Source organism: Tamandua tetradactyla, chromosome 14 (genome assembly GCF_023851605.1).
Source record: "Tamandua tetradactyla isolate mTamTet1 chromosome 14, mTamTet1.pri, whole genome shotgun sequence".
NCBI classification, from domain to species: Eukaryota; Metazoa; Chordata; class Mammalia; order Pilosa; family Myrmecophagidae; genus Tamandua; species Tamandua tetradactyla.
Genome location: NC_135340.1, coordinates 23754344 through 23779998, shown reverse-complemented (window position 1 = coordinate 23779998; position 25655 = coordinate 23754344). Strand labels below are relative to the sequence as shown.

The 25655-nt window shown below is 32.4% G+C and overlaps 1 protein-coding gene across 6 annotated transcripts in view; it reads left to right on the top strand.

The window, feature by feature from the left end:
* The window catches only part of SCFD1 (sec1 family domain containing 1), a 145756-nt gene that overhangs the window by 49030 nt on the left and 71071 nt on the right, over positions 1 to 25655 (top strand). For all 6 annotated transcript variants that reach the window (XM_077127032.1, XM_077127031.1, XM_077127035.1 and 3 more), the window contains 7 exons: positions 2956 to 3011; positions 4012 to 4097; positions 7048 to 7147; positions 18689 to 18828; positions 20136 to 20226; positions 20856 to 20929; positions 21599 to 21680. In XM_077127032.1, coding sequence (XP_076983147.1) covers positions 2956 to 3011; positions 4012 to 4097; positions 7048 to 7147; positions 18689 to 18828; positions 20136 to 20226; positions 20856 to 20929; positions 21599 to 21680 — 629 coding nt within the window. The remainder of the gene's footprint in view (positions 1 to 2955; positions 3012 to 4011; positions 4098 to 7047; positions 7148 to 18688; positions 18829 to 20135; positions 20227 to 20855; positions 20930 to 21598; positions 21681 to 25655) is intronic.

Here is a 25655-nt window from a genome sequence, read left to right as displayed (position 1 = left end):
TAGGAGTGACATCTTAATAATATGTAGTTTTCCGATCTATGAACACAAAATGTCCTTCAATTTCTTTAAGTCTTCTTTAACTTCTTTTAGCAATGTTTTGTAGTTTTCTGTATATGAGTCATTAGCATGACACAACTAAATATTGTCTATAAGAGATTCACCTTAAATTCAAAGATGCAAGTAGATTGGGGGGAAAAGATGGAAAAAGTATAAATACCATACAGGTGGTAACCAAAAGAGAGCTGAAATAGCCATACTAACATCAGGTAAAATAGACTTTAAATAGAAAATAGCAGTAAGGGACAAGGAACAGGAAAACACAAGGGAAATTAGGAAATATCTTTAGGTGAAGACAAATGAAAATATAATGTAGCAAAACTTATGGGATGCAGTGCTGAGAGAGAAATTTATAGCTCTAAAGGCTTACCTTACAAAAGAAGAAATACTTCAGAGATCTAAGACTTGAAGCACCAGAAAAGGAAGAGCAAACTGCACTCATAATGAGCTGAAGAAAGGAAATAACAAAGATTAGAGTGGAAATAAACAGAGAACAAAAAAAAAAGAATAGAATCAACAAAACCAGAAGTTGGATAGTTGAAAAGATTAATAAAATTGAATAAAACATTTAGCTAGACTGATCAAGAAAAAAATATATAAATTGTAAATAAAATCAGAAACGAAAGGGGGGACATTACTACCGCCATTCTGAAATGAAAGAGGAGTATTAAGAGGTTACTATGAACAACCATACACCAGTAAATAAGATAATCCAGACAAAAGGGACAAATTGTTAGAAACAGACAAACTACCTACACTGTCTTAAGAAATAGATCTCAAAAATCCAATTACTAGTAAAGAGATTGAATCAATAATCAACAGCCTCTCAACAAAGAAAAGCCCATGACCAGATGGCTTCATAAGGGAATTCTACCAAACATTCCGAGAAGACTTATCTCAAATTCTTCCAAAAAAAAGTTGGAGAGAGAATACTCTCTAATTTGTTCTATGAGATCAGTATCACCTTCATAGCACAGCCAGATAAGAATACCACAAGAACAGAAAATTACTGAACAATATTGTGATTATAGATGCAAACATTTTCAACAAAATACTAGCAAACTGTAAACAGTAGCATATTAAAAGAATTACACTCCATGATCAGATGGGTTTTATCCCTCTGATGCAAGGGTGGGTCAACATAAGAAAATAATGTTACACATCGCATTTGCACAATGAAGGTAAGAAATCACATGATCATCTCAATTGATGAGAAAAGGCATATGACAGAATCTCACACCTCTTTCTGACAAAAACATTTAGAACGCTTAGAATAAAAGCAGCCTTCCACCACATGATACAGAGCATACATATATGATAAACACACCTACTTAGTGGGGAAAAACTGAGCACTTTTCCTCGAAGACCAGGAGCAAGACAAGGAAAAACACTGTCACCACATTTTTAACGTTGTACTAAAAGTTTTTGCCAGACCAATTAGGCAAGAAAAGGAAATAAAAGACATCTAAATTGGTGAGGAAGAAATTAAACTTTCCCTTTATGCAGATGACAGATCTTATATGCAGAATATCCTGAAAAATCTACAAGAAAGCTCCGAGAAATAACAAATGAATTCAGCAAAGTGGTGGAGTACAGGATGAACATTCAAAAATCAGTAGTGCTTCGATACTCAGCAGTGAACACAGAAGGAAGTCAAAGGAAAAAATCCATTTACTATAGTAACTAAAAGAATCAAATATCTAGGATTACATCTAATTTTATTTTAATATTTCATTGTGAAAAATTTTAAACATATTTCTAAGTAAAGTGCTATACACCTGGTAATTATTAATGCAAACTGCTAAGGCTCCATAAAACACTAAATTTACATTTAAGATTGATCCACTTATATTCTCAGAATCTAAAGCATTTCTTTGAATCATTTTGATTACTTATAGACACATTTTGTTTAGTATTAAATATATTACTTTATGTTTTATTATTAATGGATCTCTTTAGAAACTTTCTAATTGTAATTTTAAAGACACTTAAACCTTTTATTTGAGAGGATCCTCACACTAGATGAATAAAATTTATTTTATTTCACAAATGATAAAACTAAGGAAGAAAGAGGTTGCATGTGTAATTTAAGGGTATCTAAAATGCATCAATTTCCACATATAAAGATTACACTGTTCTCAGTTTGTTTTATGAGCTTTTCAGTACAATTGGATTTTTTTCTATTACGTTAGAAATCATCTTTTGATAAAGGAGAGGGAATACTGTCTAATTTGTACTATGAGATCAGTATCACCTTCATAGCACAACCAGATAAGAATACCACAAGAACAGAAATCTTTTGATAAAGGATGAATTGATATGATAAAAGGAGAGAGAACTTAGGACTAATGAGTTGTTTTAATAATGAATTCAGTTCACCTTTTATAAGAGTCTCATATTATGTGAAAATGTATTTTCTATTATCTTTTAAACTAGTATTTTTTAAGACTATATGCTTCATTGTTAATTTACAGAATAAGCAATAAATAACAACCCCAAATTGCTAATGTAGCTCTCTTCTTTTTCCTTTTTTACATGAAGTCATATTAAAGATATAAGTGAACCCTATGAATAGAAAGGAAACTTATTCTTTGTAACTGCCTGTAAGTAGTCAAATGCTGATTCAGTCAATCCATTGAAAAAATCTGATCACTCTGATTAGTCGACTCCATATAGAAATACTTGTCTTCTCACTTCTTTATAAAGGTTTCTTCATTAAGGGAAAGTCCATTTCTGAAACCTAGCTTTTATTCTTGAGATTAGAAACTTTTTACAATCTATAGCCTGAAATTTTATACATTTATAGTTTGTGTTATGTTTTTTTCTGATGTATTTTTTAAGTATAAATTTTAGCTATCGAAAACTGAGATCAGTGCTAACATTTATTGTTAAAAATAGGTGCTGTTCCTATAATCAGATGTTCTAGAGGAACTGCAGCAGAAATGGTAGCAGTGGTAAGTGCATGCAAATAATGTCATTTGAAAATAAATTATATGTGACTCATTCCCCGTAACTACTTCTGTGCTTTTGTTCGTATTACTTGTATATTAATGTTGGTTTTATATTTTGTGTCGATTGCAAATATTTTTATTTCGTTGTACGAGGAGTCCATGAAAGATAGAGTGATCATTGTATATTTCTATGTGGTGGAGTAAAATTATCTATTTCAATGTGCTCTACTGTTGTTTCCTACTCAAACTTATATCCCTCATTCAGCCTTGTCTACCCAAGTAGTATTTTAAACTCATCCTTAAATCATTTAATCTTTAATTTAATTTAACAAATACTACTTACAATCAATCACTTTTTAAATGGTGAGGTGCATTTTGTTATCCCACTGTACTGAAGTAAAGTAATCAGTATGAATTGAGCATTCACAAATTTGCTATAAAGATTTTTTAAATGTGTGAGGGGTTATAGAAATTACTCTTACTGGAAGGGAGAGAGGATAAAACATAGATATATTAATATTTTGGAGTTTTGTGAGCACAAATAAATCACTTGCTGCTGGATGGCTGCTCTCCTTCAGCTTATCCAGTTTCTGTTCTGGGACCTCACACAGCTACGACTGCTCTGTTCACTCTCACTCACATATACACCTTCCTTGGTAAAACAGTCATGCTTAGTGAGAGAGGATGGGTCCTTATTGCAAACTGTTTCCTGTACCTAAAGTAAAATTTGTCAATACAGGTGTGTTTCAGTGAAATCAGGCCTGAGTCACTGGAAAAGGCATTGATTTTTTCAAGTTCAAATTATGATGGTATTGAAATAGTAAAGAAGCTAAAATATTTAGAATTTAGAATTGCTACTTTGTAAATAAATTGTAAATTTCTTGGTTGTAAAACCAAGAACATTATGTATATAAAATTCTTGAAACTGTTTTTTAGAAGTGAATCCACTAAAGAATAAAGGAAAAAATATTTTTTAAAGTTTATCTGTAATTTGATTTTTCAGAAACTAGATAAGAAACTTCGGGAAAATCTGAGAGATGCAAGAAACAGTCTTTTCACAGGTGACACACTTGGAGCTGGCCAATTCAGGTATTATGTTAATTAATACACTTACAGGGACTTGAAAATAAAATATTTGTAGAGATTTTTGGTTATTTTTCTTGTCTGATAGAATATCATACCCTTATCCTTGTCATTGAAATTTGTTTCTTACCTTATTTTGGAAGAAATTTCTATTGTGTATTACCATCTTTGGGGAAATATTGATAAATATTCAAAATACCAGTGGCTTTAGAGATAAGCCATTTCTTTGCATTAACATTAAACCTCCTGGTAATGGAAAAAAAATATGTGAAAAACTTGTGATACTTGCATCTATTTTTATCTTTATTAAATAATTTCCACTTTTATATTAAATACTAATAACTTAAGCTTGCATTTTTGTCATTGTAAGCATTTCTAGCATAAGCAGGTAAATGCCAAAGTTATTGACTACTCAGTTATTAAACAAATACCAAAACTAAACCTTATATTTTATAATACATTTAACTTTTAATTATTAATTATAGTGGACAGAGTATTGAGATGAAGAAATAAAGTAACCCATTCAAGTGACTGAGAATTATTTAAAGGAGAGGAGACAGCATTTTGGAAACTTAATTCTTACTCTCAGTTTTAGGAGAATTAATAAATAAAGCCTGTGAAAATGAATTGATGCCCAGGAAATAACCGCCTTTCAGGAATAATAATTTCATGATAAACTTCCACAGACTTCTTCGATTTCAGTCCGTTTTTTTCCTAAAATATTTGCATTTTTATTAATTAGGGAGCATCATAAAATAGCAGTTTAGTCCTTGATCCCTTCTTTTAGGGAGGTAATTTTGGGTGAAAATAACATCAACAGTGAAACTTTATTGATTTATATACAGCTTATTTTCAAAGATGATTTGGAAGTAGTTTGCTGTGTTAAAACTTATATGGAATAGAATATATAAAGATTAGAAATCAATCAATTCAGTAGCTATAACCATTCTCTGCCTCTCATCTCTTTTTTCCTACTTACCCTTATTCCTCCCCTCCCCTTATAGCCCCTTCCTGGATAACCTCTAATATGTTTTCTGTCTCTTTGAATTTACCATTTCTAGTCATCTCTTGTAAGTGATATCATACAATTTTTGTTCTTATGTGTCCTGCTAGTTTCACTGAGCATGTTGTTTTCAGAGTTCTTCCATCATACAGTATGTCTCATAATTTCATTCTTATGTCCAGATAATATTCCATTTTGCATATGTACCACATTTCATTTTTCCATTCATTTGTTGATAGACATTTGGGTTGTTTCCTGCTTTTGGTTTTTGTGAATAATGGTGTGAACATTGCTATACAGGTATCTGTTTGAAACTGTTTTTACTTTCTTTGAGTATATATCTAGAAGTATGGTTACTGAGTCAAATAGTAATTCTGTATTTAACTTTTTGAGTAACTGCATATTAGCTTTTCTCAGTGCTGTACCATTTTACATTCCCACCAGCAGTGCACTAGAGTTCTAATTTCTCTGCATCCTCTCCAACACTTAGTTTCCATGTTTTTTTTTGGTTGTTGTTAACAGTAGCCACCCTTCTGGGTGTGAAGTAGAATCTCACTGTGGTTTTATATTTGCATTTCCTTATTGGCTGACGATGTTAGGCATCATTTCATGGGTTTATTCACCATTTGTAGATCTTCTTTGGGGAAATGCCTTTTCAAGTTCTTTGTCCATTTTTAAATTGGTTTGTTTGTCTTTTTGTTGCTAAATTATGAGCTCTTTGTAGAAACTGGGTTTTTTTTTCTTTTAATTGTAAAATATATACAAAAAAGCAATAAATTTCCAAGTACATTTTAACAAGTAGTTATAGATCAGATTTTAAAGTTTGGTATGGGTTATAGTTTCATGGTTTTTCATTTTTTCTTCTAGCTGCTCCAAGACACCAGAGACTAACAGAAATATCAATATGATTCAGCAATCATACTCATTTGTTAAATCCTTTCTTCTTTGTTTTACTCCTCCTTCTCTTTAAATAACATATATACATAAAAGCAATAAATTTCAAAATAAATTGCAACAGTTAGTTGTAGAACAGATTTCAGAGTTTAGTATGGGTTGCAGTTCCACAATTTTAGGTTTTTATTTCTAGCTGCTCTAAGGTCCTAGAGTCTAAAAGAAATATCAGTGTAATGTTTCAGCACTCATACTTATTTGCTAAACCTGACCTTCTCTCTAACTCCATCATCACCATTGATCTTTCTCCCATTCTTTAGGTTTATTTGGGCTATGCCCATTCTAACTTTTTCATATTGGAAGGGGCTATCGATAATATGGGAGAGAGGGATGGAACTAGTTGATGTTCTGGAAAGGTTGGCCCCTCCGCATTTCAGGACTTATCTGGACCAGGGACCCATCTGGAGGTTGTAGGTTTTGGAAAGTTACCCTACTGCATGGAACCTTTGTAGAATCTTATATAATGCCCTAGGTATTCTATAGAATTGTTAGAAATGACTTTGGTTGGGGGTTGGCAGGTTATGATAGGTGGCAGTATCTACCTGAAGCATGCATAAGAGTGACCTCTAGTGTAGCCTCTCGACTCTATTTGAATTCTCTCAGCCACTGATACCTTACTTGTTACACTTCTTTTCCCCCTTTTTGTTGGGATGGCATTGTTGACACCTTGGTGCCAGAGCCAAGCTCATCCCTGGAGGTCATCTCCCCTGCTGTCAGGGAGACTTTCATCCCTAATTGTCATGTTCCATGTAGAGGGGAAGACAGTGGTTTCACTTGCAGAGTTGGGCATAATATATACATTATAAGTAATACAAAGCATTTCTTTACTTGACTGGCTGTACTAGAAAAATTTTAAAACAGGATATTATTTGTCTCAGTGTTAACATAACAGCTGATATAAACATTGTTTGTATCAAATTGACATGTTTTGGAAAGTAGTAGAAAATTTTAAACATGTATACCGGTATATAGAGTTAAATAATTTTTTTTATATATTTACAGCTTCCAAAGGCCTTTATTAGTCCTTGTTGACAGAAACATAGATTTGGCAACTCCATTACACCATACTTGGACATATCAGGCTTTGGTGCATGATGTACTGGTAAGACACAAAATATAGTACTTATTACTGAAATTTAACATTCAGTGCTCCTCTTTTTTTTGCTCCTCTTAGTTTAAAATTAACATCATGGCTATAGAAACAAAGTTGAGAAAAACGGAGCTGAGAAATATAAACAAAAAGTGTTGGCATTTGGTTTCATTGGATGTGAATACCAGAATAGTGAAGCATTGAAGTTTAAAATTCTAAATATATGACCTTCAAAAGATAGGACAAATCAGTGTTATCATTGACAATGATGGGAAAAGAGGGAATGGAGGATAATGAGTGGCTGTGGTTTAGAATTTTTCATTCTGAATAAGTAAATAAATGCCCTCTCCCTGGAAAGAAAAGCTGTGACATCTTCCTTTTCTTGGGAAATCAGTAGAACCACATTTTATGATAAAAATAAATAGAATTTATTACGTTACACCATAGGTTTTCTGAAGTACACCCACATATCTAATTTTCATCCTTATAAAAATTTGTATTTATCCATGTTTATTATTTCTGGGTCTGCTGTAACAAATAGCCACAAATTAGGTGGCTTCAAACAATAGAAATTTATTCTCTCACAGTTTTAGGAGCTAAAAGTCCAAAATCAAGGTGTTGGCAAGGTTGATTCCTTCTGGAGCCTCTGTTCCATGCCTTTCTCCTAGTTTCTGGTAGTTGCCGGCAGTCATTGACTCACCTTGCTTGCAGCTGCATCACTCCAGTCTCTGCCTCCATTGTCACAAGACATTTCCATGTGTGTTTCTATGTCCAAACTTCTCTCTTTTTATGATTATACCAGTTACTGAATTAGGGCCCACCTTAATCCAGAGTGACCTTATCTTGATTATATCTGCAAAAACCCTTTTTCCAAATAAAGTCATGCTTATAGGTACCCAGGGTTAGGACTTAAACATATCTTTTTGGAGAACATGATTTAGTCTACAATACTATGCACTTACTGGTCTACTTAATATTGGCTGTGTAGAATATGTGATACACACAGATAAACACAGGCCTAGTCTTCATAGGCAATGGGAAGAAATATGTACACAAGTAACTTATCTACATGGTGCTCTGTAATAGGACCAGAATAGTCCCTGTTTGATAGATAGAAAAACTGATAAACAGTTAAAGGATTTGAACCCAAATCATTGGCTCTGCTGTGATTAGCATTCTAGTTTACTAGTTTCTAGCCCAGTCTCTAGGGATTATAGTATATAATAGTATTACTATTGCAGAGATTGCCTGAAATGTCATGTAAGAAGGAAAAGAAAGACAGTCAGTTGTTTAGGTCGAACAGTTTATTTCTCAACTCAGATTTCAGTTCTATATTATTTATTTGAACAAATCCAATTTCAGGATGCTGATGGAAATTGGCAGCTCTGTTAAAGCATACTCTATCCTAGAGTCTTATGCTGTGACTCTAAGATAAATGTCAAGGAAATAGTCAACTCTAGATTCAGTCGAGAAGGGACAAGAAGAATCAAGGGACTGCTGAATTAAATGTTGAATAATGGAACATGGATGCAGATTTTTAGGAAGTCATGGAAGAGATAGAGAGGAAGAGTTCAGTTTAACCAGTATTTGAGTCCTTACTCTTTGATAGACACTGTTCTAGATACTGGTTTTAGCATTAAACAAAACAGACAATAATACTCATCTTTCCGGAGTTCATACTGTAGTAGGAAAGACAGGCAATAGAAATAAACACGCATAACTTGCCGGAAAGGACTCTGCAGGAAAATAATGTAGGGAATGGCAAACAAAACTGCAGTTTTAAATAGTGGAGACCTCAGTGAGAAAGTGACATTTGAGGAAATATCTAAAGGAGGTGTTGTAGTGAATTATATGGCTATAGGGAAAAGAGCATTCCAGCCAGAAGGGTACCTGATATATTTGCAAGTTGGTAGCCAGTGTGACCAGAGAAAAGTGAAGTAGTTGGCAGAGAAGATGAAACAAAAGATAACATGGGATGCAAGGTAGCATAAGATATTATAGTCCATTTTAAGGACATTGACTTTTATTTTGAGGGAAATTTGGAGCCACATGAAGATTTGAGCAAAGGAGTAATATACTTTAAAAAAAAATTTATTTATTAATTTAAAAAATTAAGAAACCAAATAAAACATCAACATATATAATCAGTAATTCACAATATCACTTAGTTGCATATTCATCATTTCTTAGAACATTTGCATTAATTCAGAAAAAGAAATAAAATGAACACCGGAAAGAAAAAAAAAAAAGATTATACCTACCGTACCCCTTACCCTCACTTTCATTGATCACTGACATTTCAAACTAAATTTATTTTAGCATTTGTTCCCCCTGTTATTTATTTTTATTCCATATGTTCAACTCGTTTGTAGACAAGGTAGATAAAAGGAGCATCAGACACAAGGTTTTCACAGTCACACAGTAACATTGTGACAGCTATATCATTATTCAATCATCCGCAAGAAACATAATTACTGGAACACAGCTCTACATTTTCAGGCAGTTCCCTCCAGCCTCTCCATTATATCTTGAATAATAAGATGATATCTACTTAATGCATAAGAATAACCTCCAGGATAACTTCTCGACTGTGTTTGGAATCTCTCAGCCATTGACACTTTGTCTCATTTCTCTCTTCCCCCTTTTGGTCGAGAAGGTTTTCTCAATCCCTTGATGCTAAGTATTGTTGTACATTTTAAGAGTATCACTTTTGCTGTTATGTTGAAAATAGTCTCCTTAAGGGCAAAGAAAGAGGCAAGGAGAACAGTTAATAGGCTATTGCAGTGATCTCAGCCAGAGATGGTAGTGATTTACCAAGATGGAAATGGGGAGGGTTATGATTATCTGTTGAATGTAGAGTTTAGGATTTGCTAATGATTTGGATGTGGGATCTGAGAAAAATAGAGAAGTCAAATGACTCCAAGATTTTGGCTTTTGCAAATGGGAAAATACAATTATATATTGAGACAGAAAGACATGGAAGTAGCAGATTCAGGGTAAGGTCAGATGTTTTATTTTGAACATGTTAAATGTGAGAGCCTATTAAGATATCTAAGTGGACATGTTTAATAAGTAGATATATGACTCTGAAGTTCAGGAGAAAGATATATATTAGAAAAATAATAGTGTAGGGGCAAAATACTGTGAAGAGAGATTAGAAGGGAAGGATTAAGAGGCATGAATATAGACAGCCCTTAAAAGAATTTTGCTGTATAGGGAAGCTGAGAAAAGAGGTGACTACCTGAAGGAGATGTGAGGCCAGAAAATTACAGTATGATATGTACCAGTAGAAATTATCAAAAGAGAAAAGTTAATGATGTGTGGGAGATGAGAGCCCTGGGAGTCTGTAGGCAGTATTAATGAATGAATAGTATACACCAGGAATTCTCAGCCTTGGCACTGCTGACAATTTGAACCTGATAATTCTATTGTGGGGGAGCCATCCTTTGCCTTGTAGGTTGTTTAGCAGCATCCCTGACCTCTACCCTCTCAATGGCAGTAGTACCCCCTCAGTTTTCACAACCAAAAATGCCTCTAGACATTGCCAAATACATTCTGGGGGGCAAAATTGACCTTAGTTGAGAATCAGTAGTGTAGACTGAAGACGTGAGCTTCAAAGGTGGGATAATTTTAGGGAAGAGGGCAAATCAGTGGTATGGGAATAGCAAGAATACACCTACCCTTAGGTAGTGTGGTATTAAATGTGTGAGAGGGGAAAAAAAAAACTCTACTCAGAGAAGGCTGCAGGGTGTATATAGTCAGTTGGAGTTCAGTTAGAGCAAGAAAGTACAAGGAGAAGTTTAGTGAAGTTGAGAATAGGGAATTTTGCTTATGACTGAATATGCATTCTAGAGTTTATGACAGAAGGTTTTCAGAAGTTGGGTGAGAATGAGAGATGAGATCTGTAAGCAGGGAGTAAAGAGCCATGGTGGGATTAGTGGACATAATGAGATAGTCTTGATGGTCTAAAGTCAGATTGGGTTAGTAAGTCCCTGACCATTGGGCAGTAATGAGGGGTGAAGTTCTAAGAGTATACAAATAAGGAATAACCTATCCACTCCTGCCAGTGGTGTTGTGGAGACCAGTGGAGGATATCCAGAGCACTGAAGAATCTAGGGGCCTGTTCTAATTTCTGAACCTGAAGAGTTTCTGGGCTTACTCTCAACACCTTGGAATGGAGAAGATTAAAGTACTTGATGCTTTCAGTGGGGGCAGATAAGACACATGAGCAAGTAATTGCAATATAAAAGTATGTGCTGTAGTTCCCATTATCAGAAGAGAAAATTGAGAAACACAGCTTAGGGCAGAGAGTCCCCTTCACCAGATAGGCCTATTACTGGTCTTTGATAAGGTTTTTGTTAGTCTAGAGTGAAATGAGAATAATGAAGATTATGAAATGAGTTATTACTGGGGTTTATAACTGATTTTTATTCCTTACTCTTTGATGCTAAAATATCCTTTTAAAAATAAAAGGTGGTAAAGTAGATGATAAGGTGTTTTTGTTCTTAGTCTCTATTTCACAAAATAAAAAGTTGGCAACTCTGTGTCCACAAAGAATTAAAATAAAATATTTATTGCCTGCTATATGCCAGGTACTTTGCTAGTTACTGGGTATAGAAAGTGAACAAAGCAGATATGATCCTTGATTTCATGGAGCTTATAGTAATGGATCCCTCTTGTTGGACATTTGGGTTATTATTTGTGTTGTTTTCTTTTTTATCTTTTGATATTATAAATAATTGATCAATGTGCATCTCTTGTTACTTTCTTAGGCTAAATTCTCAGATTCTATGTAGTACCCTTTAAGCAATCTTTTCTCAGTAGTATTATTGCTAGAATATTTAGGTCTTATGAAAATAGTCTGACAAAAATTGTAAAAAATTACACAAGTCATGTTGATTTAAAGCTGTTTAATAATTTTAGTGCAGTTTCTAGACATGAATAGATTATAACTGAGATGTCGTAAATTGTAACTCAGACATTTTTGTTGACTGTTATGACTGCTCTACTTTTGAGATCTTTTTAGAGCTTAAAAAATTCTTAGTAATCATACCCTTTATCTCCACAAGATGGAGTAAAAGTTCTAGATAGTAAATGTCATCTTCAATTTGCAATTTGCTCTTAATATTGAATAACTTTGCCCAGAAAATCCATAGCATTGGTAACCATCTGAATATTGGACCTTTTTGAAACAACTAAAAATTCAGTTTCAACATACGCCAGGAAATTGGTTGTTGTCATTTAAAATGAGAAATATACTCCTCTGGTGGCAAACTTTTCATACTCCTTTCACTTTCATTGGGATATTAGAAAGAAAATTAATAATTAGAAAGTTGCAATTCCTTATATTTTGGTTGGGGGTTGGATTTGATTGTTCATTTGCAAAGAGTGGTTACCCTTTGTTTTTTCAGATATTAAGCTCTCTGAGCTTTTGGCCTCCTGCTTAATATTCAAAACATTAAATCAGAAATTGTGCTAATATATATAGGGACTGGAATACAGGTTACATTTATGCAACTCAAGGGAAAATAATGTTTCCAAAGTACTAGAGTTTTGTAAGATTATCAGAGCAGTACTTTAGAATCACCCCTCTTCTTAAAGATGTGTGATTGTAATATAGTTGAGGCCTAAATATAGTTCAAAGTTGAAACTTTGAGCAAATTACTCTATTGACTGTCAAATTTTTTTTGACAAAACCTTTGTTGGGCAGCACTTTGTTAGCCTAATTTCTGGCATATAGCTAAAAGTCAAATGGATAAAATTTAAACTTTTATTCATTCATTCCAAACAAATATAGATTTCACTATACTTTTTCATACGAAGTTCCTTCTCAGTGTTGGCTTTGTAAAAGCCAAGAAGACATCACTGATTTCATTCATTTTTTAAAAATGGTATTGTTTCCAAGTTTTTCCATATTTGTTGCTATTTCAGAATTTAGATTAAAACTATTTAATTGAAGAGAACAAGTATATAATATTTGCCTCAGTTTTTAATAATCTAGCTTTACATGCTATCATTTTTCTCCTGTTTTTCTAGTTGCTTAGAAAATATAAAGTTTATTTTATTGTATTTATAATGAAGCATTTTACAAAGGATTTTCTTTTACAATTAATGATTCTTACAAAGACTCTAAATTAGAGATAATTCTTTTCTTTGTTATCATCTGTGTATTCATTTACTTTCTTTCCTTTGTTATAATTGGCCAAAGTTCAGTGGTTCTAAATCAGTGCTGTTTAATAGAAATACAATGCAAGCTATAGATAATATTTTAAATTTTCTAGTAGCCATGTTAAGAGTTAAAAGTAATAGGTGAAATTTATTTTAATAATGTATTTTATATAATCGAATATATCTGAAATATTAGCATCTTACCATTAATTTAAAATATTAATCAAATATTTTATATTCTCTTCTTAAACTTTTAGAAATCTGGTCTGTATTTTTACACTTATCACATCCCAGTTCAGACTAGCCACATTCCAGATGCTCAGTAGCTACATATGGCCCAAATTCTTTACTAACTTTTACCTTGCTTTTCTCCTCATGTGAATACAAATCTTTGCTCTGCATAAATAGTTGTTACCTGTATTTTCCAAAGACAAGTTTGTTAACATTAATTCTGTCTGGCTGTACTTTTCTGCTTCAACTTGTGAAAAGAAATGAGACTGCTGAAGGCTCCTCAATGTTTTTAGCACTTCCTAATGGAATTTAATTGTATCTTGTGTTTGGAGCACCATTGTTCATTCTTCTCAGTCAGGAAAATGTGACTGTTAATGGAAATAGATCAGACCACCACATTAAAACCAATTATTTTGATTTTTATTTGTATATAAATGTTCAGTTTCTTTAACATGGTTGAATATAGCACAAAACGTTCTGATTTCCAAATTTAAAGACTGAAAATTACTTTTCCTTATTTGACTTGCTGTTACACAAACAATGGAAATGTTCTTGCCATTATTATGTTATTACTCAGCACTTTTAAAATCTTGTATTACTTTATTATTTTGTGCTTTAAGTATTCCATCAAAACTTTGTTATAAGATATTCTCTTATTTTTAGAACAATAATTCTGCCAAGTTATTTTTATTTTTAATGAATTCTCTCATCACCATGAAAACAGTATTTCATTAAAATTTTAGTTAAAAAGCTTAACTATTTAAATATTTCCCTTCAGTATCTTTTGTTTTATTGGATAATATTTAAAACCAGGGCTTCTTCTCAAGTGTAGCTGTTAGTATCTATATACAGTTTAATGTGGTTTTTTGATAGTTGTGCTGTTTTTACTTTCTTCCTATATAAATATTGTTTATATGCAAAGTGAGCTTAAGATACTGGGTTAAGAAAGTGAAAAGAATTAAATAAAGTTACTGATATTCTTGTCCTATGATAATATGAGAAGTCTATAGGAAAGACATAATATTAACAAGTTGAAATATAGGTTTTGTTATCCCAACCAATTATTAGTGCTCTCTCTGATTTTTAAGCTATTTATCCTAGCTAAAGCTACCTGCATTGTGTAACTGTGGCTTACATATTGTACACCACGTCAGCACTGACTGTGATAGACAGAATTCACTGTTATAAACCTTCCACAACTTTCCATGGCTTGCAGTCACTTATGACTATAACAGACAAAATTCACTTTCTCAACCATTCTGCAACAACAAACAAAATTCAGTTTAGTCACAGAATATGATCACTTTAGTATGAAAAGCAATGAAAATATTATCTATCCCATCTATAGTTTTATTTACCCAGACTGCATACAATTAGAAATGTATTTGGTAAATTCACAGTGCTCTTTGAACATGCATATTTCCTTCCAATAACAGTATTCATGAAGGGGAGAAAAGACAGAGATACAACAAAATAATGTATTATGAGTTTGCAACACAGCTAGGCATTAATATACTTTATGATCACAACACACAAATGATTACTTTACAGTATGCCTAAATCTCAGTCTAATCCAGCACTACCTTCATAGGTTTCAAGAGCCCAAGTTTGAAATATAATACACTTTTATAATTAAGGGATTTATATCCAGATAAAAGCTCAAAATTTTCTTAACATTATTTCCAAGTACTAAATAATACCAGGAATATAAAGTTCGCAAAATTATGTTATGGCTTCTAGAGAAAACTAGTTCAGAGCTCTATTTATTTAAATACTACTTTCTTATTTAAAGGTCTTACAAGTGTCATCTTTTCTGTGAGGTCTTAGGTCATTCTTTATCTGCTTTTTAAATTCTTCCAGCATATATATTCCTTTATTACTACTGTCTTATACAATGCCCTGATTTAAATATATTGTGACTAGAGTATAAGCTCTTTGAAGCTAGAATTATGTCTTCCCTATTAATGATAGCACTTACTAACAAAAATACTGATTGGCATTAACAAAGTCACTACAAATTCAAATTCTTTCACATAATAAGGCAACAAATGGCAAAGTAACTAAAAGTCAAATTTTTTGAAATCCTGGTAATCAATGTTATAAAGAATTTCTTGTATATTTTTTACTAAACTGATTTCTTAAATAAGATATATTTGGAGCATCAGCATAGTCTCATATTATCATATTATATAAATGTAATTTTGAGATTATTCTTATAATACTAGCCTATTTTATCAGTAAGCTTATATAAATTTAGGGAGAAAATACCCAAACAGAATAAAATTGCATTTGTTTAATTTTAAAAATCCATTATAAAATTCCTTCTGTTGGAGGTTGAAAAAAATCTCTTTTCATAATCTAAAATTACAAACAACCTTAGAAGTATGTTAACTATCAAGTTCTAGAAAATACACTGTAGTTGTTTAATTTGTCCCAAGCTATATCCAGGAAAATTTTTCCACATCTCTCAAGGACCTTTCATTTTACTTACTGAAATTTGTTAATTACATTTTGTATTCAGTCACTCCTATCCTAAGGCTATTCATATTTTAATAATGGTCTGCTTAGTTCGGTTACTGTTGCAAAGGTATTACTGGGAAAAAAAATTTTTAACAAACATGGCCTATTCTGCAGCATATCTTCTATGCCTAACACTTCTCATCTCCATGCCCAGTAAAAAGAATTCTAAATGATACCTCCCCCATCTTTATGCCACCAGCCCTCCTTCCCTTCTAGCTGCCCTAGGTGCTTAGGCCCAGTTCAGGGTGGGGTGGGGATGGCAGAGATAAGTGAGAACTTGAATTTAAAAGTTTTGGGTGAGGGCTGTGGTATTTTGAGAGGTCCTATGCCCTTCTTTTAGTTATTTCCAATTATTAGATAATTTCACTTAAAACTGTGACCCAGACAATTGGAAAAGGTCTTTGCATTTTCCGGAGGCAGCCCTCTGGTAGCCTTCTGCTGCCTTGCAGAACTTTCAGGAGTAGTTTCTTTCTAATGTCCAGATTTGTTTATAGTAATTACAAAACTAAGGCTTTGGGGTTTGCTGCCCAGAGGGATTTTTTTTTTTTTTTACTTCTCTGTAATTTAAGGAGTACTAATTTATATATTTATGTAAAAGTGCTTTTTAAAAAAAAATGAAATAAAAAAAACAATTCCAATAGAGCTTTTTAAGAATTTTTGGTTAATTTGCTATTTCCATTGTGAGGTATGAGAATATACACTGAACAGGCAACAGGCACAAGATACAGGAATACAGAAATACTTTTGAAAGAAACAAATAAAGGATTTTATCCCATTTCTGCCCTTTTGCAGAACAATTATTGAACCATTCTCAATCTGTTTCTCCCCTGATTTTAAATCAGATTGATGCCAGATTGTGTTACAAAAATGAACTTTTTCTCTTAGACTCTTAAAAATCTTTCCAAATTTTCTATACAGTCCAAAGGTTCTCATTTTAAATAATTTCTATAATCAGTAATCCTTTAGGAGCACTTGACCAATACAGGTGCAGTAAGACACCAACTAATGAGTTTAAAGACACTTAACACTATATATTTAAGTAATGCACCAGTTAATAGCTAGACCAAACACAAACGGGTTCCACCAATTAATAATTAAACAAGCTTTAAACACTTACTAGACAATACACCAGCTAGCAAACAGGCCACTTAATTTCATTGAACACTAATTAATTGTTGGATTACTTATTTTCCAGGAATAAACAGACAAATTCAGGATAGGGTTTTAAACCCTGTACATACAGGATGGTACCCAGAAAGCAGAAAGGTGTAGAGGTCAAGAGCAAGGGGGATTGTTCAGCAAGTGAAACCGAGGTCTTCTCACCTGAGTTTAGGGTTACTTGAATTGCTAAACTAACCTCCCAATCCACCTCCTCAGGTAGGCGGCCTCCTTGCCTCAGACCTTTTGGTCCCACCAGATTTGCCAGTTAATACCAGACAAAGGCAGTAAATTCTCTGCCCAGTGGCTTGGGGTTTCAGAGAGAGAAAAAGTTTATTGCTAGGCATGAAACAGGAGATCATATGGCCTAGTGGGCCGAAAATCTGTTTGCTTACTTTTTTTTAAACAGTTACTACCTTTGTTACAATTGAGGAAAGATTATTAAAATAGTACTATCTGGCGGGCCGCGGTGGCTCAGCGGGCAAAGTGCTTGCCTGCTATGCCGGAGGACCTCGGTTCGATTCCCGGCCCCAGCCCATGTAACAAAAACAAAGAAACAAAATACAATAAAACAAGAAAATGTTTAAAGATGTTTCCCTTTCTTCCTTCCTTCCTTCCTTCTATCCTTCCTTCCTTCTCTCTGTCTTTCCTTAAAAAAAAAAAAAAAAAAAAAAAAAAAAAATAGTACTATCATCCGTAGTTAACTTGAGATGTATTTTTTCCCATGATATTTTTTATTTTTATCTTTTATAATATTTGTTTTTATTTTTATCTTTTATATGTCTGTTTGTTTTTTGTTTTGTTTTGTTTTGTTTTTTGAGAAAGAGCAAGAAAACAGAGTCCTAAACAGTAAAATTCAGCGAGTACTGATCTTTCTGGCTCTTGGAATGCATGCGAAAGAAAATACTGTTGTTATTTTCTATCATATTCTGTTATGATTTTTTAAAAACTGATTCCTCAATCGCATAACACATAATGTTAAACTCTCTAAGAGTAAACATATTTAAGATTATGTCTGTTGCTGAAAACCACCAAGCATCCAGAGTCCTGGTCAAATAAATTGATGCAGCCAAACACTGGACTACTATGCAGCCATGATAAAGATGAGGTATATGTATACATACAAATATAGAAAGTGCTCTAAAAATTCATTGCTAAATGAGAAAAATACAGAACGTATAACAAAATACCTTTTTTCAGTATATTTAATAGGGTATGCATAAATAATTTTTAGAAGACTATATGAGAACCTTAGATGGCTTTTCTATTTATATATTATTTGAAAATGTAATCATATTACTGTAATTAAAACATAATAGACAAAACATTAGATGGAGTTCTTTAATTTTCAAATCTGTATTTTGTTTTTAGAAAAGGCCAAAAAAATCAATGTTGATTATTTTTACATGCTATAAGAAATCTTGTATCTCTTAAACTCAGGAAACAGTTATTTAAAGGAAGATTACTTTTTCCTAGGATTTCCACTTAAACAGAGTTAATTTGGAAGAATCCTCAGGAGTCGAAAATTCTCCAGCTGGTGCTAGGCCAAAGAGAAAAAACAAGAAGTCTTATGATTTAACTCCAGTTGATAAATTTTGGCAGAAACATAAAGGAAGGTAAGAAAAATATGGGTAAATAAAAGATTTATCCCTTAAAGAGAATGAAGATGTTAATCTAAGTTGATGAATTTAAGAAAAAAATCAAAAGAATCATGGTGGTTTATGCACACAGTAAGTAGAAGTTGTAATTAGTCTGTAGATACGTATTTTTATTGCTCAGTTCTTCCTGATTTTTAGGTTTTTGTTATTGTTTTGTGGGAGACACCTATTCAATAAGCTCATCCCAAATGGCTTTACAAATTTTACAGACAGAATTTGTAAATTTTGTTGTATGTCTACTGACTCTCTACACTGATGTCTTTCATTGAAATGGGTTTTGTAATGGGAAAACATTGGGGTAGGATTTTTCCTCCTTGTTCCATATTTGTTCTCTGAAAAGCCCAGATTTAGATATCTTAGAGATGCTAAGCCTGAAGCCCAGAGATTTATTCAAAACTCATGGGTGAAAAAAATATAATATTTTGCCATGTAATTTATTGTAGGCAGATGTGCATATTCTGCTTGTTGCCCTGCCCCAAATGTAGGATATTTTATGGGCTTAGTAACTATTATAAAAGTTATCTGGTAATCATTATGGCTAGAGAAGTCATTCTAAAGAAACAAAAAGTCATTGTTCTGAGAGGAAAAAAAGAACACAGCTCATCCACAATTATGGATATTTTCAAATGCTACTATGTATGTCCTTAAGATAGCTGTTTTTTGAAATATGTTTTTTTAAAAAGTAGGATATAGACTTGTTACCATGCTATTTTTTGTATAATGTTTACTTTATAACTTCTTTTAACAATGGAAAATCACATTGCTATAATTAAGAATTTCACTTTCTCTACAGAGAAATGTCAGTAGTATCTTTTTCTGACTAGGGTAATTTCTAGGTACTATTATAATTTATTTTAAATAATTGTCTTACCTGAGGAATTCCATATGACTTCTAAATTATGACTACTTTTACCTTGTTTCTCAGTCATTTAAACATTTACTTTTCCTTTTCACAGCATATAGGTGAAAAGGACATTGTATATGGTTAATGAAAAGAAATAGAAATAAAACTGGAATTTTTTTAGATGTTTAAGTACTGTGATATATATTTCAAAGAAATAGTATTTATAATATAAATAGATATCAGAAGAATATGTAATTATATTTATACTGTTTTTGGCCTATGTTATATATAAAATATATTCAAATCCAAGTAAGTACATTTTAAATAATAATGAATCTTCATTGTATATATTTCAAAACTCACACAAAAGTCAGTCTTTTAATATCATACGCATAGTTCTGCTTGTGCAATATTGTTTTAGTCCATTCCCAGAAGTTGCAGAATCAGTTCAGCAAGAACTAGAATCTTACAGAGCACAGGAAGATGAAGTCAAACGACTTAAAAGCATTATGGTAAGATTCTGCTTAATTTTTAAGAATTATAGAGATAAAAGTTCAAGACTATTTATTGCTTAAATGCAAAAAAAAAATTCTCAAGTTATATTAAAAAACTCATTCAAAAGAAAATCTAAATATTGGGAAGAACAGCAAAAATATCTAAAAGAATAATATGAATCTTTGATATGAAAAAATAGTGTGGCTTCATTTTAGAGATAGACATTCAAGTGATGTCATTCTATTATGCTTTGATCTAACTGCAAATTTTAGCTCTACTGTTTATTACCAGGTGACTGTAGCTACTCTCTGAACCTGTTTCCTTATTTAATAATATAGCTGATCTTTATTAAAGTCATCTAGCCTTTAATTGCCAAATATGCATTATGCTGGACGGTGCAATGGTGGCTCAGTGACAGAATTCTTGCCTGTCATGCTGGAGACCCGAGTTCGATTTCCGGTGCCTGCCCATGCCAAAAAAACCACAAAAACAAAACAAAACATTGTGCTTATTCTTTAGTGGGAAAGAATTATTACTCCTTGTGACCTAAATTTTACTGTGTATCTATGATCTTAGGAATCTATTGATTTGTGTGCTTTGACCTGGGATTTTTGAGTAGTTACTGGGACCTTTTTTCCTTTCCCAGGGACTAGAAGGGGAAGATGAAGGAGCTATAAGTATGCTTTCTGATAATACTGCTAAGCTAACCTCAGCTGTTAGGTAAGTAAGCAGTGTGTCCCCTTTGAAGTCTTTGTATTGATAAGCTTTATTTTAGAGTTTAAAAAAATAGTTAACATTTTTAATAATAGGAAATATTAGGTAATAACAAATATATCTCTGAGTTGAAGGAATTACATTTTAAACATGTTCAAGCTGATTTTATTTCTCTTTTAGACAAAATCATGTGCTTCTTTCACTAGGTAAAATGTGTAATGGATTTGCCAGAAAGATAATATTAGTTATAAAGTAAGGCAAGTTATTAGTTTTATCATTGCTACTATACTTTCTTAGCTAATGTTAAGCAGTTTTTTTGACACTTAAATTCCATCAAGAAGGAGGAAGGAAAACATGTTTTACAAATATAGGTAAAAGCATATTTCCATTAATCTGATTTTGTTTGAAACTTCTAAACTTGGGAATCAGAAAAGAAAATGGCAGCGAGATAATGATATTTGGGAGCCAAATTATTTAAATATAAGCATTTCATCTGTATTAAAGTAGTAAGTATTGTGTGTTCAAGCCTAAAGATTAAATGTAGTTGATTGAAAATTTAATTTGTTTCATTACTGTTTCACTGTTCTGGGTTTCCTCAGAGGAAACAGCCAGGTATGTGTGAGAATATTAAACTGAAAGTTTAGTGGTTAATTTTCAATTTTTTGGTACTTGTAGTTCTTTGCCAGAACTTCTTGAAAAAAAAAGACTTATTGATCTCCATACAAATGTTGCCACTGCTGTTTTAGAACATATAAAGGTAAATTTATCATTTTTTTTTCCACAATAAGAATGTGTATTTGAACTTTATACTTTGCAAGGTGCATTCTTTAAAAAACTTTTTTTATTGTGAAATGTAACATATATACAGAAAAGTAATCATTTCAAAGTACACTTTAACAGGTAGTTATAGAGCATATTTTAAATAATAGATTTGGGTTACAGTTCCACAATTTCAGATATTTCCTTCTAGTTTTCAGGGCTTATCTGGCAAAGGAACAATCTGGAGGCCTTAAGTTTCTGAAAAATAAACTCACTAAGTAATTGCACTTTTAGAGCGTCTTAAATAGAGCCTGGATTTTCTTTGGGGTTTTCAGGAATGCTGTTGGTTGGGACTTGCCATACCATGGTAATTTGTAACACCTAGCTGAAAAATGACCTCTCAACTCCACCTGAAATCTCTTAGCCATCAAAACCTTATTTGGTTACATTTCTTTTCCCCCTTTTGGTCACGCATGCATGCTCATCCATGATGCCAGGGCCAGACTCATCCATGCAAGTCTTGTCCCACATTGCCAGGGAGATGCAAGGTTCTTTTATATTCGTTTTCTCATTTAACACAGTAACTTTGTGAGGTATAATTAGAAAAGGCAGCAGTATTGCCTTCATTTTTGCAAATGATGAAACTTAGAATCCAGAAAGATTAGTGATTTGTATAAGGTCATACCTTTAGTAAAAAAAAGTCAGACTCCTATACTTCTATTTTATTCCACTGCCTTGATGCTGTCTCCAGACATACTTCTTTGTTAACAGTAGACCTGTATTGAACTACCAATAGTAAAGATTTAGGCATCCCTTTTAGTATAGTACTTTCTAAAATAGTCATTAATAACATCACTTCACTACATTTTACTTGGATCTGAACTTTTTAAATTTAACAAGTCTGTTAACATTAAAGCTTCTTACAGATTTACTGTAATTTTGAACAAAAATATTGGGGCTACCACTCTATTGATATAGTTCTTTTTTCTTATTATAGTTCTTCTTTTTCTCATTATCTTATTCTTGATTGCTTCCTATATCATCTAGACTTTATCAGTTCTTCAGTATTCTTTTGGCAATTTGACCATACATGCTCTAGGACTTGCTTGTTATGACCCCTGATTTTCATTTGATATGATGCATTTGAAATGGCTTAAAAAGCTGAATGTGCTTGCTGTCGTTCAGAGTCCATGATAACACCTTGTGATTAGGGAGAAGGAATTTAAACCTTTTTCTTTTTTAATGCTTTAAAAGGTCATAGAACATTAGAAAGAAGCTAATACAGCTAATACATAGAAGCTAATACATAGAACATTAGAAAGAAGCTAATAATGGGCATTAGGCAGCATGGAATTTTAAGCTGATTAATTTCTATTAAGGTGATTAAGCTTAATTTTTTTTTTTGCTCCACATTGTAATTTTTCATGTTTGTAGAGGGATAAAAACAGAATTGGGCAGTATAGGTAATTCTGTGGATGATATTTTTCCCTTCTATATGTAGCATCTCTGGAAAAAAGTTTTTCAGAAAGATATTCACCTGAGGTCATAGACTCCTATGCACTATATATCAAACCAGATGAAATACAACAAGATTCTATATTGAGTTTTCCTTCAGTAGGAAGAAAACTTTTAACTTACAAGGCTAAATATGAAAATGATTAATAGTAAAAGGGTAAACAAAAATTGTTATACTAAAACAAATAAAATAAAGGTTCTATCTTACATGTTTTACTATAATTATGTAAGAACTTGTGATCCATTGAACAAGTATTTTTTTTGAATGCTTAATTTATGCCAGGCAGCAGGCTAGGTGCTACATGTAATTAAGTAAACAGTTAAACCAAATCTCTAAGGGGTATGAGAGTTGTTAGTACTCCTATGTGTGCTTTGAGATTTAATCTGTCTGTGGATTCCCTTTGACTTACAAGTGTTTTTTGTTTGTTTCTTATTAAACGTTTATTCTTGCATTTTACTTTTTAACCTCAGTTCTTATAGTGTAAAACCAGGACGATGCAAAGCCCAGCTCCTGCTACCTATTAATTGTATGATTCGAAGTAGCTATTATACCCATGAAAAGTACATAGTTTTATCTCATTCATAAAAATTTACAAACATGATCCATGCTACAAATTTACATAAATAGGCTCTTGAATAAAGGCCAAAGACTAGAACTTATGATTTTAGTATTTATTTTTTCAATTGTGTTTATTGTTTGGCTCAATGTTTATTGTTTCATGCTCTGGAGATACTGTAATAAACTAGCTAGACAGGTTCTCTGTTTTCTTGGACCTTATATTTTAGTGACAGCAGAGAGAGGTAGTAAATAAACTATACAAGAAGACAATTTTAGGCGTTTATGAGTGATGTGAAAACAAAAACAGAATGATATGAAGTGATTGAGAGTGGATAAAAGGGCCTCCCTAGAGTAAGTGGTTAGAGAAATCACCTTTAATAAACTGATGTTTGCATTGTGACCCGAATCACAAGAGGAAGACAGTTTGTGAAGAACTCACAGCCAAGCATTCCAGGCAGGGGAAATAGCAAGTGCAAAGTCCTGAAAACAGCAACAAATTTGATATGTTCAAGAATCTAGAAGTCCTATGTGCTTATAGTGAGGAGGGAAAGAATGATTAAAAACTATGGGGTCAAGAGGAGTAGGAATTTAATTCATCTGTGATAGGAAGCCGTTAAAGGGTAATTAACTAATCTGATTTATGTTTCAATTGGAGAATAGACAAATGTGGAACTGGAAGACAGCAATTATAGCTGTCTAGGTGAGAAATGGTGATTTATAAAGCAAAATTTATTTGCGAAATTCTTTATGATGCTTGCTTATGATTTTATATGAAATTTTCAGCATCAGTTGTGCTAATAGAAAGCCATCTGTGTGATGTAATTTAATATGCCACCATGCCTGACCTAAATAGGTCTGCTTTAAGAACTTGGTCAGTTGGCTCACTTCACAAAGAAGTTGTTTCTTCCAGGGCTGCTAATTCTCTGGGATAGCATCTTAATGCTAACAAACAATAATTTGTCATTCAAGATATTGAGTAATTTTATGTTAAAGCTACACATTCTGGAATAATTGTTTTGTGTAGCTCAAGGAAGACAGGCTTTTTCTAACAGTATCTGATTTAAAGACACTACTAGGACATTCATTTTGCAGAGGGAAAATAATGTCAGGTCTAAGACACACTGTTCCAAGTTGGGTCATCGTGGGAAATTCAGTTATCAGAATTCTTTTTTATGTATCATAGATAAGGAAGCATTTTAAAAAATATTTACACATATATTATGGTTGTACTTAATAAATCACATACTCCAAGAGTTATCCTGATATTAGAAATTCTGTTAGCGTAGAAAAAATGGAATGTTTTCTGTAAAAAAAAATCCTCTTTTAATGATAACCATCTCTTTTTGCTCAAGTTCCTCTTCTTGTCAAAACTAGCACATAAACTTGTTACGTCACATTATTCCTAGTTATAGAATTCCTTCTTACAGTTTTCCATATCTATTAAATTTCCAAACTTATCATATTCATTTTTATTTGTACCATTCTTATGTTATACTGTCTACCTCTGGCTATAATGTTAATATTAAGGTATTTTTCTTCCTGGTCTCTTCCTTTCACCAGAATTTCTTGGCCATCTGAGTTTTATCTCTTCATAAACATTTATTCACCCAAGCAGTAAATATTTTTTATTATTATTAGGAAAAATGTTGTAACCTATTATTCAGAGATGTCAGAGCACTTGTCTGGGTATCTGTGTTTATGCAGTTTTATATATATTTTTCTTTGGGTATATATATTGCATATATTATATAACTCTTTTTCTGAAGCAGGATCCTATGATAAATTAATCTCTTTAGAAGTCCTGCAAGCTGTCTAGCAATTGATGTTGTAGTGGGAAGTTAGAAAGAGTATATCCGTTTGCTATACCTTTGACAAATATTATCACTTAAGTTTATTGAT